We start from the raw sequence: 13,222 nt of genomic DNA, 5'->3' as shown, positions 1-13,222 counted from the left end.
CAACTTTTTTGGCGGCATTTAATTCAAGTTAAACTCTTCTCATTCAAAATAATAGGCATAATGTTACTTATTATGTAAATTAGGTGGCGAAGCAGATGTTTTTCATCTTGGTGAATTCAGCAGGGATTAATACAGACAAAAGCAGAGTGGGATGGGCAAGTGTGAGACCTGGGGACGTGGGTGAGGTTCAGCGAGAAGAAGGATGGTTACTTTGGAACTGTGTTGTTCAGCACACTGGAGCCACTGACCATATGAAGCTATTTAAGTTTAAATCAATTAGAAAGAAATCAAATTAAAATCCAGTTTCCGAGTTACAGGAGCCATAACTCATGTGCTCAGAGCCACATATGGGAGGGAGGCTCCCTACTGAAACACACAGCGAGCATGTCTGTCCTCAAAGGAAATTCCAGTGGATGGGGATTCTAACCTCAGATGGAATGAGCAGTGTTCACAGGAGTTTCTTGTCAACGGGAACAGCATGCGCACAGTTCTAGAGGGTTCCGAAGGACTCCAAACCATCGGATTACAGAGAAACCTGCACACCAGTGTTTACTGCAGCACTAGTCCCTGTTGCTAAAATGGAACTAGCTTAGTGCCCAAGGTCAGAGGTTACATAAAGAAAATGCATGTACACACAATGGAAGTTTTCACACAGTTATATCCTTCGTGGAAAATGAACAAAATGGAGACAATCAGATTAAATGAATTAAACCAGCCTCGGGAAGACAGGTTTTGCATGTTTCCCCCTCATTTCTGGTTCCTGGATTTTATACAGTCATACATAATCATGACTATATAGATTAAGAACACAAGTGAAGTTAACTAAGGGAACAAACAGGATCGATGGGAGGAGGGGCGAAGAAAGGGACCCTGGGGCAAGGCTAGATGCTCAGTGCACAATGAATATGTGTCAGAAATGAAAAAAACAATATATATTATAAACATATATGTAATATATATATAAACTATACATATTGTTTATATATGTATATATTTAAAGCAATTGTATATATTTACATTTAAAAACATTTTATATATTGTTTATATATTATAAACAATCATATAAATGATATAAAAATATGTAAGCAATATATTATATATAGTGTGTATATAATATATTTATATTATATAAATATTATTATATAATATTAAAGCATTAATGTTAATATATAATTAATTATATATTAATTAATTAATATATAATATTAAAGCATTCTCTTACAGAGTTTTGAGGATGCTGGATGAGATAGGATCAGGTTGGTGGGTAAAGGCCCCCTGTGTCAGCTTCTGAAGGCTTAAGGGCTTGCTATCCACCAGGGATCCTTTAAGTACAGGTGCTGATTCAGAGGATCGGGCTGGGGCCCAGGGTTGCCAGGGCACTTGCACCTGATCCCTTGGTGCTGTTGATGCCCCTAGTCTGTGAACTGCAGTTTGGGCAGCAAGGCGCTTTCAAACCTCTCATCCACGGGGGACATCCTCTGTGGTGGCTCAGAAACCCAAGGAGAGGATCCTGAGTCCCCACAGGCTGGTCCACCTCAGCTGGGACTTGTCACATCAAAGTCTTACTGCAGCAAGGAGAAAGTGCTGTCATGTCACCAGAGAGGAAAGGGGTGGGAAAGGAAGGGACGGTCTGTCAGAAAACACTGTGAGCAGGCTAATTATCACCTGTGCTAATTGGGCCGTAGTCTCTCTCATTCACCTCTCCAGTCATTCCATTTCCTCAGATTAAGGAAAAACTGGGGGGGGGGGGGGAAACCCAGAAGAACCGGCTGCTCCATGGAAACACAATTTGCATACATAAAACTTCAGCCTATAGGGACACGGCTCATCTCCGTCCTCACAACTGGAGCTACCTGGGGGAACTTTTAACACCGCCAGGTTCCATTCTGCCCTCAGATTCTTATTTCACTGGCTAATGAGGAAAATCAGTATTTTTTGACACCTTCCCAATGACTCTAACATACAGCCATAGAGAACCTTTAATCACAGTAATGACCCTGAAACCTGAAGGTGTGTCACAGTGAGGTGTGCCTTGTGAGGAGGCACAGGGCAGCACTCAATCCTCTTGACTTTCTGACTGGAGGAGAGGTTAGCATAGCTAAGAAGGTCCCAACTGCTATTGCTAGTCCACGAAGACACGGTTCTCAGTTGTGACTATGCCTGGTTACCACCTATAAGGCTTAAAAATCACCCAAGTGCCACACGTGGTATTGTATATTTATAATACAGGCACGTGGGAGGCTGCAGCAGGAGGATCAAGAGTTTGAGGCTAGCCTGGGCTACATAAAACTCCAGTCTAAAACCAAACAAAACCGCTTCACCCCCCAACCTACCTTTGCTTCCATTGCACCTCCAGATGTCCTAAATTTTTGGCCGTTCAGTCTCTAGGAATTGAAGCTTGTAGAAGTTTCCCTTGTGGTGTGGGTGTGAACACTGCTGCTGGCTGTAAGTCCTTAAGGTCAGAAGAGTGCAAGCCCAGGGACCACAGGAACGTTCGATGGCCTGTAGATGCTCAGCCCCAGTCCTGCAGAACCATAGCACTCTCCAGGTGACCTTTGTATGTATTAGCCATGAGACCCGCTGCCCCTAAATCACCAAATTCAGAGGCTAGGAAAGGCACATCCTACCCAAGTGTGAGGACCTGAATTTGGACCCCAAATAAAACCCAGGCGTTGTAGCACAGTATATAATTCCAGTGAGGGAGTGAGTTAGAGGACAGAGATAGGCCAGTTCAGGGCCTTGCTGTTCAGTGTAGCCAAAACGTCAAGTGACAAGTTCTGGGTTCCAAGTTCATTAATAGATGATGCTAAAAAAAAAAAAAAATGAGTTATAGAGGAAAACACTTTTATCAGAGTATACACACATGTGTGCGTGGGGTTGTGGGAGGCCGAGGCAGGAGGACTGCAAGTTTGAAGCTAACAAACCTACATAGCAAATTCCAAATGAGTCGCAGAGAGAATCTGTCTCAAAAACTGAAAAGATCAGTTTGTTGATTTACGTGCACATGCACTTCAGAGAAATTCATTAAGGATTTCCGATATTTCCTAAAAACACCGGGCTCCATAACTTAGTGCAAACTTATTTCAAATTATTGAGGTTTTGCTAGATGTTTCTTTACATAGACACAAACTTGTCCTTGTTGACCTGTATTGTATCTCAAGACTGTGGTAGTCCCAGCAGAGAGACACTGGGATTTCCAGTCTCAAGGAGAAAGGCACAGATGACCGAACTTGTCACATTTTTGCAGAGGGTTCCTTACTCAAGATAAAATGCTCTTAGGATAACGTCTTTTGATTTTAGAAAAGTTCATATATTTTTTTTCAATCACCAGAGCTATGAAACACAGCTCTGGTCTCTTCATTCATGAAGCTTTTCAGTATGCAGGGGAGGCCCGTGGGGAGGGACAGGTAGTGTGAGACAGAGAATGCCCTGAGAGAAAGAAGAGTTACCTGGGTTTTGCATATTTTTATCATAAATGTGTCTGTGTGAGTGAGTGTGTGTGTGTGTGTGTGTGTGTGTGTGTGTGTGTGTGAGAGAGAGAGAGAGAATGAGAGAGAGTATGTGTGTGTATGTGTATATGAGTCTGTGTGCTTCTATTTGTGTCTTTGTGTGTATTGGTGTATGTATGTGTGTGTATGTGTTTGTGTGTGCCTCTCTTGTGTATGTGTGTGTATGTGTGTATGTGCTTTGTGTGTGTGTGCTTCTCTGTGTGTCTTGGTGTATGTGTATGTCTCTCTCTCTCTGTATTTGTGTCTGTGTGTCTCTCTGTGTGTATGTGTGTGTGTGTCAGTGTATGAGTGTCTCTGTGTCTGTGTGTGTCTCTGTGTGTGTGTCAGTGTCTGTGTCCCTGTGTGTGTATCAGTGTCTGTGTATCTCTGTGTGTCAGATTATGTGTGTCTGTGTGTACACAGGTGCTTGTGTACAATACTGTGCATCAAGAGGTCAGAAGACCATTTTGGCAGTGGTGTTCTTCCACGGCTGGATTCCCGGATCAGCCTCAGTCACCAGGCTTTCAAGGCAGTTTTACCCATGGAGCAACTCTCAGTCCCACACTGAGCCTTCCTAATGAGGGTTTTCTGGGCAGTTTGAGAGAATGACTGTTCGTGCCACAGATAAGTGGGGAAGAGCGACAGGGCAGACATGTCACACAGTTCTCCTTAGACCCACAGTCGGTAGGAATTACCTGCAGATCCTGTTAGATGCAAATTCTGAGTGGCTGACCTAAGGCAGGCCCCAAAACCCATTTTCTTTTCAAACTCCTGGAGGGTTGGGTTGGTTGCTATAGGTTTATTGACTACTATTTGAGGAATGAGAGTCTAGATCAACTATATTCTGAGGACATTCTGTAGTCTCAGTGAGTCAAGAAAAGATCAAACGTTCAGGTGTCAATCAGAAGAAGGTACATTTTGTTAAAAGTGATGATCCACGAATCCTAGTCTTCCAAGAGAGAGAGAGACAGCAAAAGGTCAAAATTACTGAGATTCACCATTAACGGGCAGTTAACAGGCATGTAAAGTGTCATCTCAGGCAACAAGAAGCACTACACAAACCCCTCAGACGACTAGTAGGGCAAAATTTTTCTAAATGTTGCAAGCTGTTTGCAGGCTTGGAGTAGCAATTTACATGCATAATTAGGTGCAATCAACAGTTCTGAAATGTAATATATTTTCTGAGTCCATATTTACTTATGACAGATGCTAAAAGACATACATGCCCCCCCCCCCCAATAGTTACAGGGGCAAGAGAAAGAAAATAATATTCGCATTGAACAATAGGAACCTTTAAAAGCACACGCCTAAATTTAGAACACATTTAGTTTGCAGTATTTTATCTTTCTTTCTTATTTAATCTTCATCGGAGCCTTGAAAAAAAGTTCACAAACACATTTTGGAAGTAACAAGCGTGGAAGAATATTAACTTAACAGCTCTCCCGGCTCCTGTCTGAACTGACATGTGATTTTTATTTCTGCAGTGCAGAAGGAAAAATCTGTCAAATTCAAAAGTTCTTCCCACAACATGGTCAAGTTCCTCCCTCTTCCCTGATGATGCCAACTCTCTGGCAGAGAAATCAAGTGGTTCTAACTCTGTGTTTACTTCCTCCTGAACCAAGGTCTTCAGATCCGTGTTCAAGGAGAATTTCTATCATTTCTCTGCTCCCAGCTCAACAGACAAGGCCGTGTGCTATGTAATTTTCTAAGCATATTACAGAGATAATCTAATTTACCTTAATAAAACCCCTGTAAGAACTCTTGGTTTATTAGCGGGTGCTGGAGAAGAAATGGGGACAAAGAACACCCTCTAAGGAACTGGCTCTGCTGTCTTATTTTTTTTTAATTTTGCAATAAATATTTGTGAAGTGGGGGCAGGTGTGTCACATCAGATGTTGGGAGGTCAGAGGACAACTCTTTGGGGGGTCTGTTCTACCACATTTTGGGACTGGATTTGTATTCTCAGGATTGGCAGTGGGAGCATTTACTCAAAGAGCCTTTTCGCAGGCCCCAGCTTTACTATCTGGGTTCATTCATAACGACACTCAGGGTCATAATGTCGTTTAAAAGTCGAGTGCATCCAGGATAAGTAAACTCATTGTGTCATTTGATGAGTCCTTAATTTAGAAAATAAACTTGAAACGTAGCTTTTAGAAATAACAAAAATAAAAAACCCAACAGTGGAGATTTGGTAAAGCCATCCTCCAAACTCTCTCCTTTCTCAGAGCTGGTCCACTCTGCCTTCCCTGACCTGTCTATGCGGACTAAAGCAGCCATCGAATGCTTGCATAGTCATGTAAAATCTTGGAGAGTAAGAGACAGAAGGAAAGGATAGATTCTACCAATGCACCTGGTGTAACTTAGTCATCAGACTTACTCATGTCAGGCAATGCAGAGCAGCCAGGTGGGCAGTGCAACTTCCCAGTTCTGTCAGGCACACATTATGTAGTCTACACTCTGTGTTGAGGGAAAGCCTACTCGCTACTAGAAAACTTGTAGGCATTTCATTTATCTTCTGATCAATAGGGGGCATTTTAGAACTTAAAACCAAGAACAAATGACTAATGTTAATCAGTTTCTTCATAACTTCCTTCTCCTTGCTGCTATTTCAGGGTCCCTCTCAGATGTGCAAAGTTGCTGATCAAGTCCCACAGCACACGCCCTAGCTACCCCCAGACCAAGTGGTGACTGCAGTTGTCACTCTTCTCACTTGGCGAGAGATCGGATTGACTCAACCCAACCTAGGACCCTGTTTACCTGTTCCCTGCTAAATGTCCCTGGGAGTGTAAGCTTGGTGTGGACCTTTGGTTAAGTCTTTAGTGTAACCTACCTTTCACGTCCAGATCACTGGGTCCCTGAAGTGGCAGCTGACATACTCTTCTCATAGTCCAGGTGGCCTTGAGCACAGAGCGGTCCTCCGAGCAGCCCCTGCATTGGCAGCTGCTTGGACAGATGGCTCCCACACTACCTTTGACACTGTCCATTCTTCGTACAGTGACTGAGCAGCTGGGCTGTGCATTGCTGTCAACCATGGATGCTACAAAAGATACTACTCCTCTCTTTAGGAGGCCTTCTTCCAGGGAGAATTTACAATCCATTCCTGACAACCTACAGGAGGGCACGAAGACACCAACTTGAACACAGACCTGGGTGAACTCTAGAAAACCCTGCTCACCCACAGCTGTTCTGGCTGGGGGCAGGGAGGGGACTTCCTTGGTCATCTCTACAGAATGTTTGTGATTTGGAGGCCGTGATTGGTGCCGATTACAGTACCACCGCCTTTGTATGCTACAGCCTTGCCACACCCCCTTTCTGGTTTGGTAACAAGCTTGGGGTCCCCCTCTGCTAACCCACTCTGGTGTTACAGCATTAGACCCAGGAAAAGGTTTCTGCCAAGGGCTCTTTCCTTACCCACCTGTGCTCTTCACTGTGATTGGAGAGAGAGTCTTGTCTGTAACTTCCAGAGGGACAGCAACAGTCAGTGACAGCCCCTCATCAGTTACAAGGCAGCTGCTGAGTTTGCTGTGAGAGGAGAGAGAGGATGGTAGGTAGCAGAAGCGCAGAGACCTCCGGAGAGCTGAAGACAGGGATGTGGCCACTTGCAGAAACGTCTCCGAGAGCTCCCAATCCCTGAAGATGAGGGTCTGAAATCTGTTCAGGAGTCTTACCCCTAGCTGCAGATTTCTCCCAGGCCCTCCCCACACCCAAGGTTGGTGAGTTCCAACTCTACATGCCAAGGATGGTACTAGTTGCCCAGGTTTAGGCCACTGGGAATGAAAGCCCAGAGTGCTAGGTCTCCCACTATCCATACACGTCCAGTTCTTAGTACTTGGGAATAGAAGCCTAGTCTATTGGCTCAGCCTATGACTTTTTGGCACTTCTGGGCTCAGAACCACTGATACTATCCCAGGAACTCTCCAGTTCTTTGTGAGTAGCACAGAGTTGATAAACGTGGCTGACAAACGTGGGAGTCCTATTTTAAGACTGTCCAGGTGCCTTCTTGCCAACTCTGTATTTACAGAACACTTCACTGCCTGCCCCTAACTCACCTCTTATAAAAGACGCCCAGCTTGCTTGAGAGAGCTGGCCATTTGGGAGAGCAGGCACCCAGCTGGCACCCACCCCAGGGCCCGTTGTAGTAAAAGCCTGGTAGCTACATACTCTGCACTTCCCTTCCTCCGCCATCGACCCTCCAGGCAGACCTTGGTGCCAAACTCAGCACTATGAGGTTGGTCAGGATCCATGCATCCTTTTCTTCCGTAGAGCCCCACCCCTCCCCTGTTTTAACCCGTGATGTGCCCAAGACAAGGACAGTCTTGTTAGGTGTGTTTCCTGCCTGGAATTTGATCTTGGCTGCTTCTGTGCTCTGGGTCTCTAATAGAGGGCTGCACTCCTGCACAGAGCCATCAGCGTCAGGGCAGACCTGGCTCTGGGAGCCACATGCAGGCTCACAGGGAGGAAATGGTCCTCCAGACACTCTTGGTGGCTAGAGGAGAAAAAACCAGGGTCAAGAGATGGTAGTCACCTGGGATTGGAGTAGTCTCTTCAGCCACCAGCCCCCCCCCCCCCTTACCCCTCTCCCAGTGTTCGCTGACACCTCATTCATAGGTTGGAATACCTTCCTTTCTTTAGTTCCTCTGAACTGGGAAGGGAGCGACAGATAGGGTTGCTGCCTGGTCAGCAGCTGGGGGTGCAAGAGATCTCACTTAGACCTGACATTCCTTATCCCTGTCAGCGCTGCCAGGCAAACCCGGCCCATCTGGTTTGTTCTTCCAGTAACTTTGTTCAAAAGGTTGGAAGGGAGGCGATACACCCAGGGGGGTGGGGCGGGAGACGCCAGCTGATCGAGGATCTCGGATCTGGGATCGAGGATAAGGAGAACAAGTCCCTGGGGCTGTCCCCAGGGCTGGTTGGGGCGCGCGGCTGGGAGGCGCCCTGCCACCGCCAGGATGCGCTCGGTGTAGCGGGACTGCCGGGGGGCGCCTGAAGGCCAGCGCTCCAAGGACACGCGGCCACCCGCTCCTCGCGGGCTCCCGGGCCCAGACGCCCCGCAGCGCCGGAGCCAAGCCGCGGGGAGTGCGGGCGAAGGGTGGCAGGAGGGAGGGCGCGCGCGAGGCGGCCCCTCCTCGGCGAGCCATGCGTGCCACGGGCCGCTGAGGAGCCGCCGGGCGCCGCTGCCAAGTCTCCGCTCCGCTTTTGTCTTGCCCTCCAGTGAATGGGAAGATGGAGATGGATGTGGAGGGAGTTTCTCCGCGCCCGGAGCCCATCCCCCGCTCCCAGGGGGCTGGCGGAGCCTGCCAGGCGCCGCCACAGCCGCCCCAGCCCCAGCCGCAGCCCCAGCAGCAGCTGGCTCAGGATGAAGTGCCCGGCGAGAGTGCGGGCGCTGAGGACAGCGACGATCCGGAGGCGAGACCCAACGGCGAGAGGGGGGAGAGCAAGGTAAGGTCCGCGGTGTGGCCGCCTGACATCTTTTGAACCAGAAGGAGGAGGACTAGTAGTGGCCGTCTCTTTAACCCCTCCGTTCCCAACCCCCTTACCTCGTTTGCGTGGGGGGTGGGGTGGTAGATTGGAGAAGGCGTGGGATTTAAAGGAATCCACGCCGGTAGTGAGTTTCTCAACTGGAAGGCGTGTGCAGAAAGAAGTCTGCTCTGGTTTCGGTGTTCAGTGATGTGTGCAGGGGAAGTCGTGGTACACGCGATGCGAGGCTGAGGGCAGGGCTGAACCCGCGGGCGGGGCAGTGCTGAGACTTCGCCTTTAGACGCTGTGGGTCTAAGGGAAGTGTGCCTTAAGACCTGGCAAGTGGCTTCCTAGACTCTTGGAGGGGAGGTGACATGCACCTACTGATGAGAGCAAAGTTTGGCTTGTTTCAGATTGGACAGCCTTGCTTCCCGGAGCTCTAGGCTGGAGGTGGTCCTTCTCAGTGGGCACCCTCCTCTCCAGGAGGGCAGAGACCCAGTGCCTGGCAGTGGATGAACCCAACCCTGGGAGTCCTTTGCAGCCCTGCTGTGTCATTGTAGACCAGGGGAGACCTGCGCCCGACTGTGTGGAGTTCTTTAGGTAATTGAATTGGAGTAAGAAATGGTTGAGATGTCATTCTTTGGTGCTGGTGTTTCCTCTGCTGAGAAAATTGTACAGTAAGGGAAGTGGCATCGAAGATGATGCTTGGATAATATCCAGAGAGTTCTGTCTCTGAGGTTTCTGCCTCTCCCCACACTCCGAGTTGAATTTGGTGGAAGCTAGTGGTTTAGTTCCATCGGTATCAAGTGCGCACGTGTGTTTGTTAAAGCATTTTGAAAGCGACTGCTAATATTGGGGGAAAGTTGGTTCAGCAAATCAGAAGATTGGAACCCAAGAAGAGTCAATGTACTTTATTTGCACGTTGTCTCAAGGAAGCGTACAGGCAGACAGGCACGGCTGTTAGGTAGAAGCGACCCACCTCTCCCGGAATATGCTCCTCCTTGGGAATACCTTGATTTTCCTTGGACATTTGCTGAAACACCAGTAGATTAAACAGACAGCTAATGCATGTTGGGATCCCATGGAGTGTTGCTGTTCTTCGTCAGCAGGCGGATCCTTAAGTTTGGATTTGCAAATGCTTAAGACTGGTTCTGCATTTTGAAACCTGAGGTAAGAATCGGGGTTTGTCGTTTATCTACAAAAATCAATATTGTTATTCAAATGGTAAACTACACAGGAGTTGGTATCTGAACACACTCCAAACCAGACCAGAACGGGGTACCTTACAAGTGGATACAAGATTTACATTATGAAAACTATATGAATTTTAATAGTCTGATATCCCCAGCCTTCCAGTCTATCTTGATTTCATGAATATTTAATCCTGTCACGGCTGCATATTTACTACTTGAAAGCCTGTGCCCAGTTTTATGAAAACACCCTAACGGAGCATCGTATTACCTAATTGAACTTTAGGTCTCCTCTGCAAAATTGGTGAGGAGGGTAATTAAAATCTGCAGCCGGTGCTGTGCTGCCTTCACCATAGTGTGGGTTCCTTTGCCCTGAGCCTGAGAAGAAACTCCTGCCATCAGCAAAAAAAAAAAAAAAAAAAAAAAAAAAAAAAAAAAAAAAAAAAAAAAAAAAAAAAAAAAAATCTGTGCGTGTTTGTTTCCCTCTGCTGCACCCACGCAGACGGTCTAACGGTCTGCCCGCTATGAGGAACGAGAAAAGTGATGCTCTAGTAACACACACCAGGCAAGGAGAGGACTGAAAGCCAGTTGATTACATTTACTTAATTGGTGTGTTCAGATAATTGAGTATCCCAGCGATGTGGATGTGATTTGCTGCATGTCTGCCTACAATTTTTTTTTTTGACTACAAAATATTACTCCCTCCCCGCTTCTCCAGGTGTTTGTCTTAAATTATGTGGCTTCCTTCTCTGAACCTAGAAATCAACTGTGCTAACCTTTGCTCGTCTGTCTACCTGGTTCTCCTTGATAGCCATTCTGGGAGTCCGGGAGGGTGGCTGTTATGTTTCAAACCTTAATGACTGCTTTTGTTTTTGATGACTATGAAGGCAAATTACAAATTTTTTTTTCTTAGCAAATCCTGGTTTTGAGTAGAAAGACCCTCTGGTGTCTGACTTAATTATTCTACTTGAATATAAACGGAAGAAATCTTGGATGGTGTGGCGTGTAGCCTACGAGGCTGTTGGGGTAAGACGGTTAGAACTCGATGTCAGACTTAGAAGCTGTCATGTGCAGTGCAATGGGCTGGGCTATAATGTTTTCTGTGCATTCATCATGAGGATAATTGGAATTTTAAAAAAGTCTTTACTTAATTCTTCCTCCATACCACTAATAAGATGCAAGTGGGCACAGCCTTGAAAATACAGCTTTGAAGGAGCAAAGTTGTTTCTGTTTGCTTGCTTTTGATTTCTTTTGAGATAGGGTCTTATGTAGCCCAGGATGGCCTGAAATTCACTATGTAGTAGAGGGTGACCTTGGACTCTGGATCTCCTGCCTCCGTCCATCAAATGCCTGGATTACGTTTGTGCACCACCACTCTTGGCTCCTTGACTTTGTTTTGATTCTGCCTGGGGGCTGTGCTTTATTCTTGAATAATTTACCTCCACTGTCTTATTGAAAAAGTAACATGGGAGATAATTCCTAATTAGCCATGTATTGTTAGATGTAAAATCATATATCACATGTCATCATAGTCTCTGAAATAAGGGATTAGAATATTGGAGTCTGTGTGTGTGTGTGTGTGTGTGTGTGTGTGTGAGACACAACACGTATGAGAACTTAGAACAACTTTCAGGAGTTGGTTTCTCCTACTACCTTGTGGGTTCTGGGGATTGGACTCAGGTTGTCTGGCTTGACAACAAGTACCTTTACTCACTCAGTCATCTTGCTGGCCGTAATTTTGCCTTTTTGTTGGTTTTTAATCTAAGAGTTGCCTCATGTCTCTAGTGCTTTCTCTCCTGTAGGAGTGCTACCTGCTTCTTCTCTTGCAGCTACTCATGAGAGAAATCTTACAGTAGCTCCATGAGTCAGAGAGGACCCTAAATCTACCACCCAGCTTCCTCTGCTTTCTCATCAAGCCTTTACTAAAGGCCCTATCTCTGCACCAGTGAGAACTGTGGTATTTCCTCACCTGTTTTTCTGGGGCTTTTCTTCCTCATGTCCAAAGAGGTTCCAAACTGGGCAGATCTCTTTTGTTCTAGTCTTAAGACCAAAGATTAAAAACTACTCTGTAAGTAAGAGACCTGCAAATTCTTGAAAGCTGCTCTTGATGTAAAACTCCTGACCTCAAAACCTTCTCACCAAAATTTCCAAGGGCACTGAGTCTCTTTTTTTTTTTTCCTGATTTTAAGAGTCTTTAGAAATGTTCTCTTTGTGCCAGATAACTCTTTAACTGTTGTTTATGAAACTTTGAAAAAAAAAAAAAACCCCACTTATTTGTATAATGTATTTTTTTTATCCCCTGTGTTAAAAAGTTACTCATACAAATGTGTAAATCTTTCTCCTGATCCCATGTGAGTAACAGGGATATTTCTTGTTTCCTCTTCACCCTGTTCACAGCACCCCCCTTCTTATTTTCTGCCTCTGTAACCTCCAGGTATGTAGTGGCATGAGGTAGTAGCTCCTTGTTTTGCTCCATTCTGACCAAGGCCTTGGTGAGCAGGTCAAGTGGTCCCCTCTTGTGACCTTGGCCCACAGGATCTCAGAACCATGCTATGAGTAGTACCCGGCTCATGAAAATGAGTCCACTCCTCCCTTCTGCTACATCCTACTAGGGACCCAGTCTGAACAATACCCTTCAGGACACTGTTGTAGCGAATCTATATCCTGTTGGTCACTTGGATTTTTTTTTAAAGTCTTTCAATTTGAAATTATTTTAAACTTGCGGGAAAGTTTTAAAAGTAGAGTGTCATATAAACATTTTGCTCAGGTTCCTCTGCTTTTAATATTTTAAAATATAGTATTGGTAGTCCATAAAATACAAGCTGTGCACATCACAGTGAAGAAAGCACCTTTTGAATAATTATGAGCTTGTCGCTAAACTCCGGGCGAGTGGGCGGGCACCGTATCAGTGTTTTACATCCTATGCTCACAGACTTGGAAGCTTTCCTTACATCTGAAAGCCCAGAGAGGATTTCTAAGGGTCAAACTAACCTTATACTGCCTGCCTGCTTCCGCTCTCTCTGGTAAGCTGCAACAGCTTGCTAAGGGCAAAGTTTGAGATCCCCGAGGTACTACCTCAGGTGTGGT

The 13,222-nt window shown here is 46.0% G+C and overlaps 1 protein-coding gene and 1 long non-coding RNA gene across 5 annotated transcripts in view; one reads left to right on the top strand and one right to left on the bottom strand.

Moving 5' to 3' along the window:
• Window positions 1–1,228: 1,228 nt before the first annotated feature.
• LOC143435328 (uncharacterized) lies at window positions 1,229–9,164 on the bottom strand. 2 transcript variants are annotated; one of them, XR_013105530.1, is made up of 4 exons: window positions 9,026–9,164; window positions 6,904–7,010; window positions 6,319–6,596; window positions 1,229–4,437 (listed from the first exon to the last, which is right to left on the bottom strand). It is a non-coding gene; the product is annotated as an uncharacterized LOC143435328 (long non-coding RNA). The 2 variants fall into 2 exon arrangements; XR_013105529.1 differs by having other exon boundaries at window positions 1,229–6,596; window positions 9,026–9,163.
• LOC117693616 (uncharacterized) overlaps window positions 8,327–13,222 on the top strand; it is a 159,038-nt gene continuing 154,142 nt past the window's right edge. The window contains exon 1 of one of the 3 annotated variants that reach the window (XR_013105528.1): window positions 8,327–8,927. Coding sequence is in view for 1 of the 3 variants with exons in the window: in XM_076917311.1 (XP_076773426.1) it covers window positions 8,704–8,927 (224 nt within the window). In the remaining 2 variants the exon portion in view is untranslated. Of the gene's footprint in view, window positions 8,928–9,165; window positions 10,116–13,222 lie in introns of those variants that run through there. The other 2 variants (XM_076917311.1, XR_004604454.2) reach the window with 2 other exon arrangements.

Source organism: Arvicanthis niloticus, chromosome 21 (genome assembly GCF_011762505.2).
Source record: "Arvicanthis niloticus isolate mArvNil1 chromosome 21, mArvNil1.pat.X, whole genome shotgun sequence".
Classification (NCBI taxonomy): domain Eukaryota; kingdom Metazoa; phylum Chordata; class Mammalia; order Rodentia; family Muridae; genus Arvicanthis; species Arvicanthis niloticus.
Note: the sequence above shows the minus strand (reverse complement) of the source record. Positions and strands in the feature narration are given on the sequence as shown.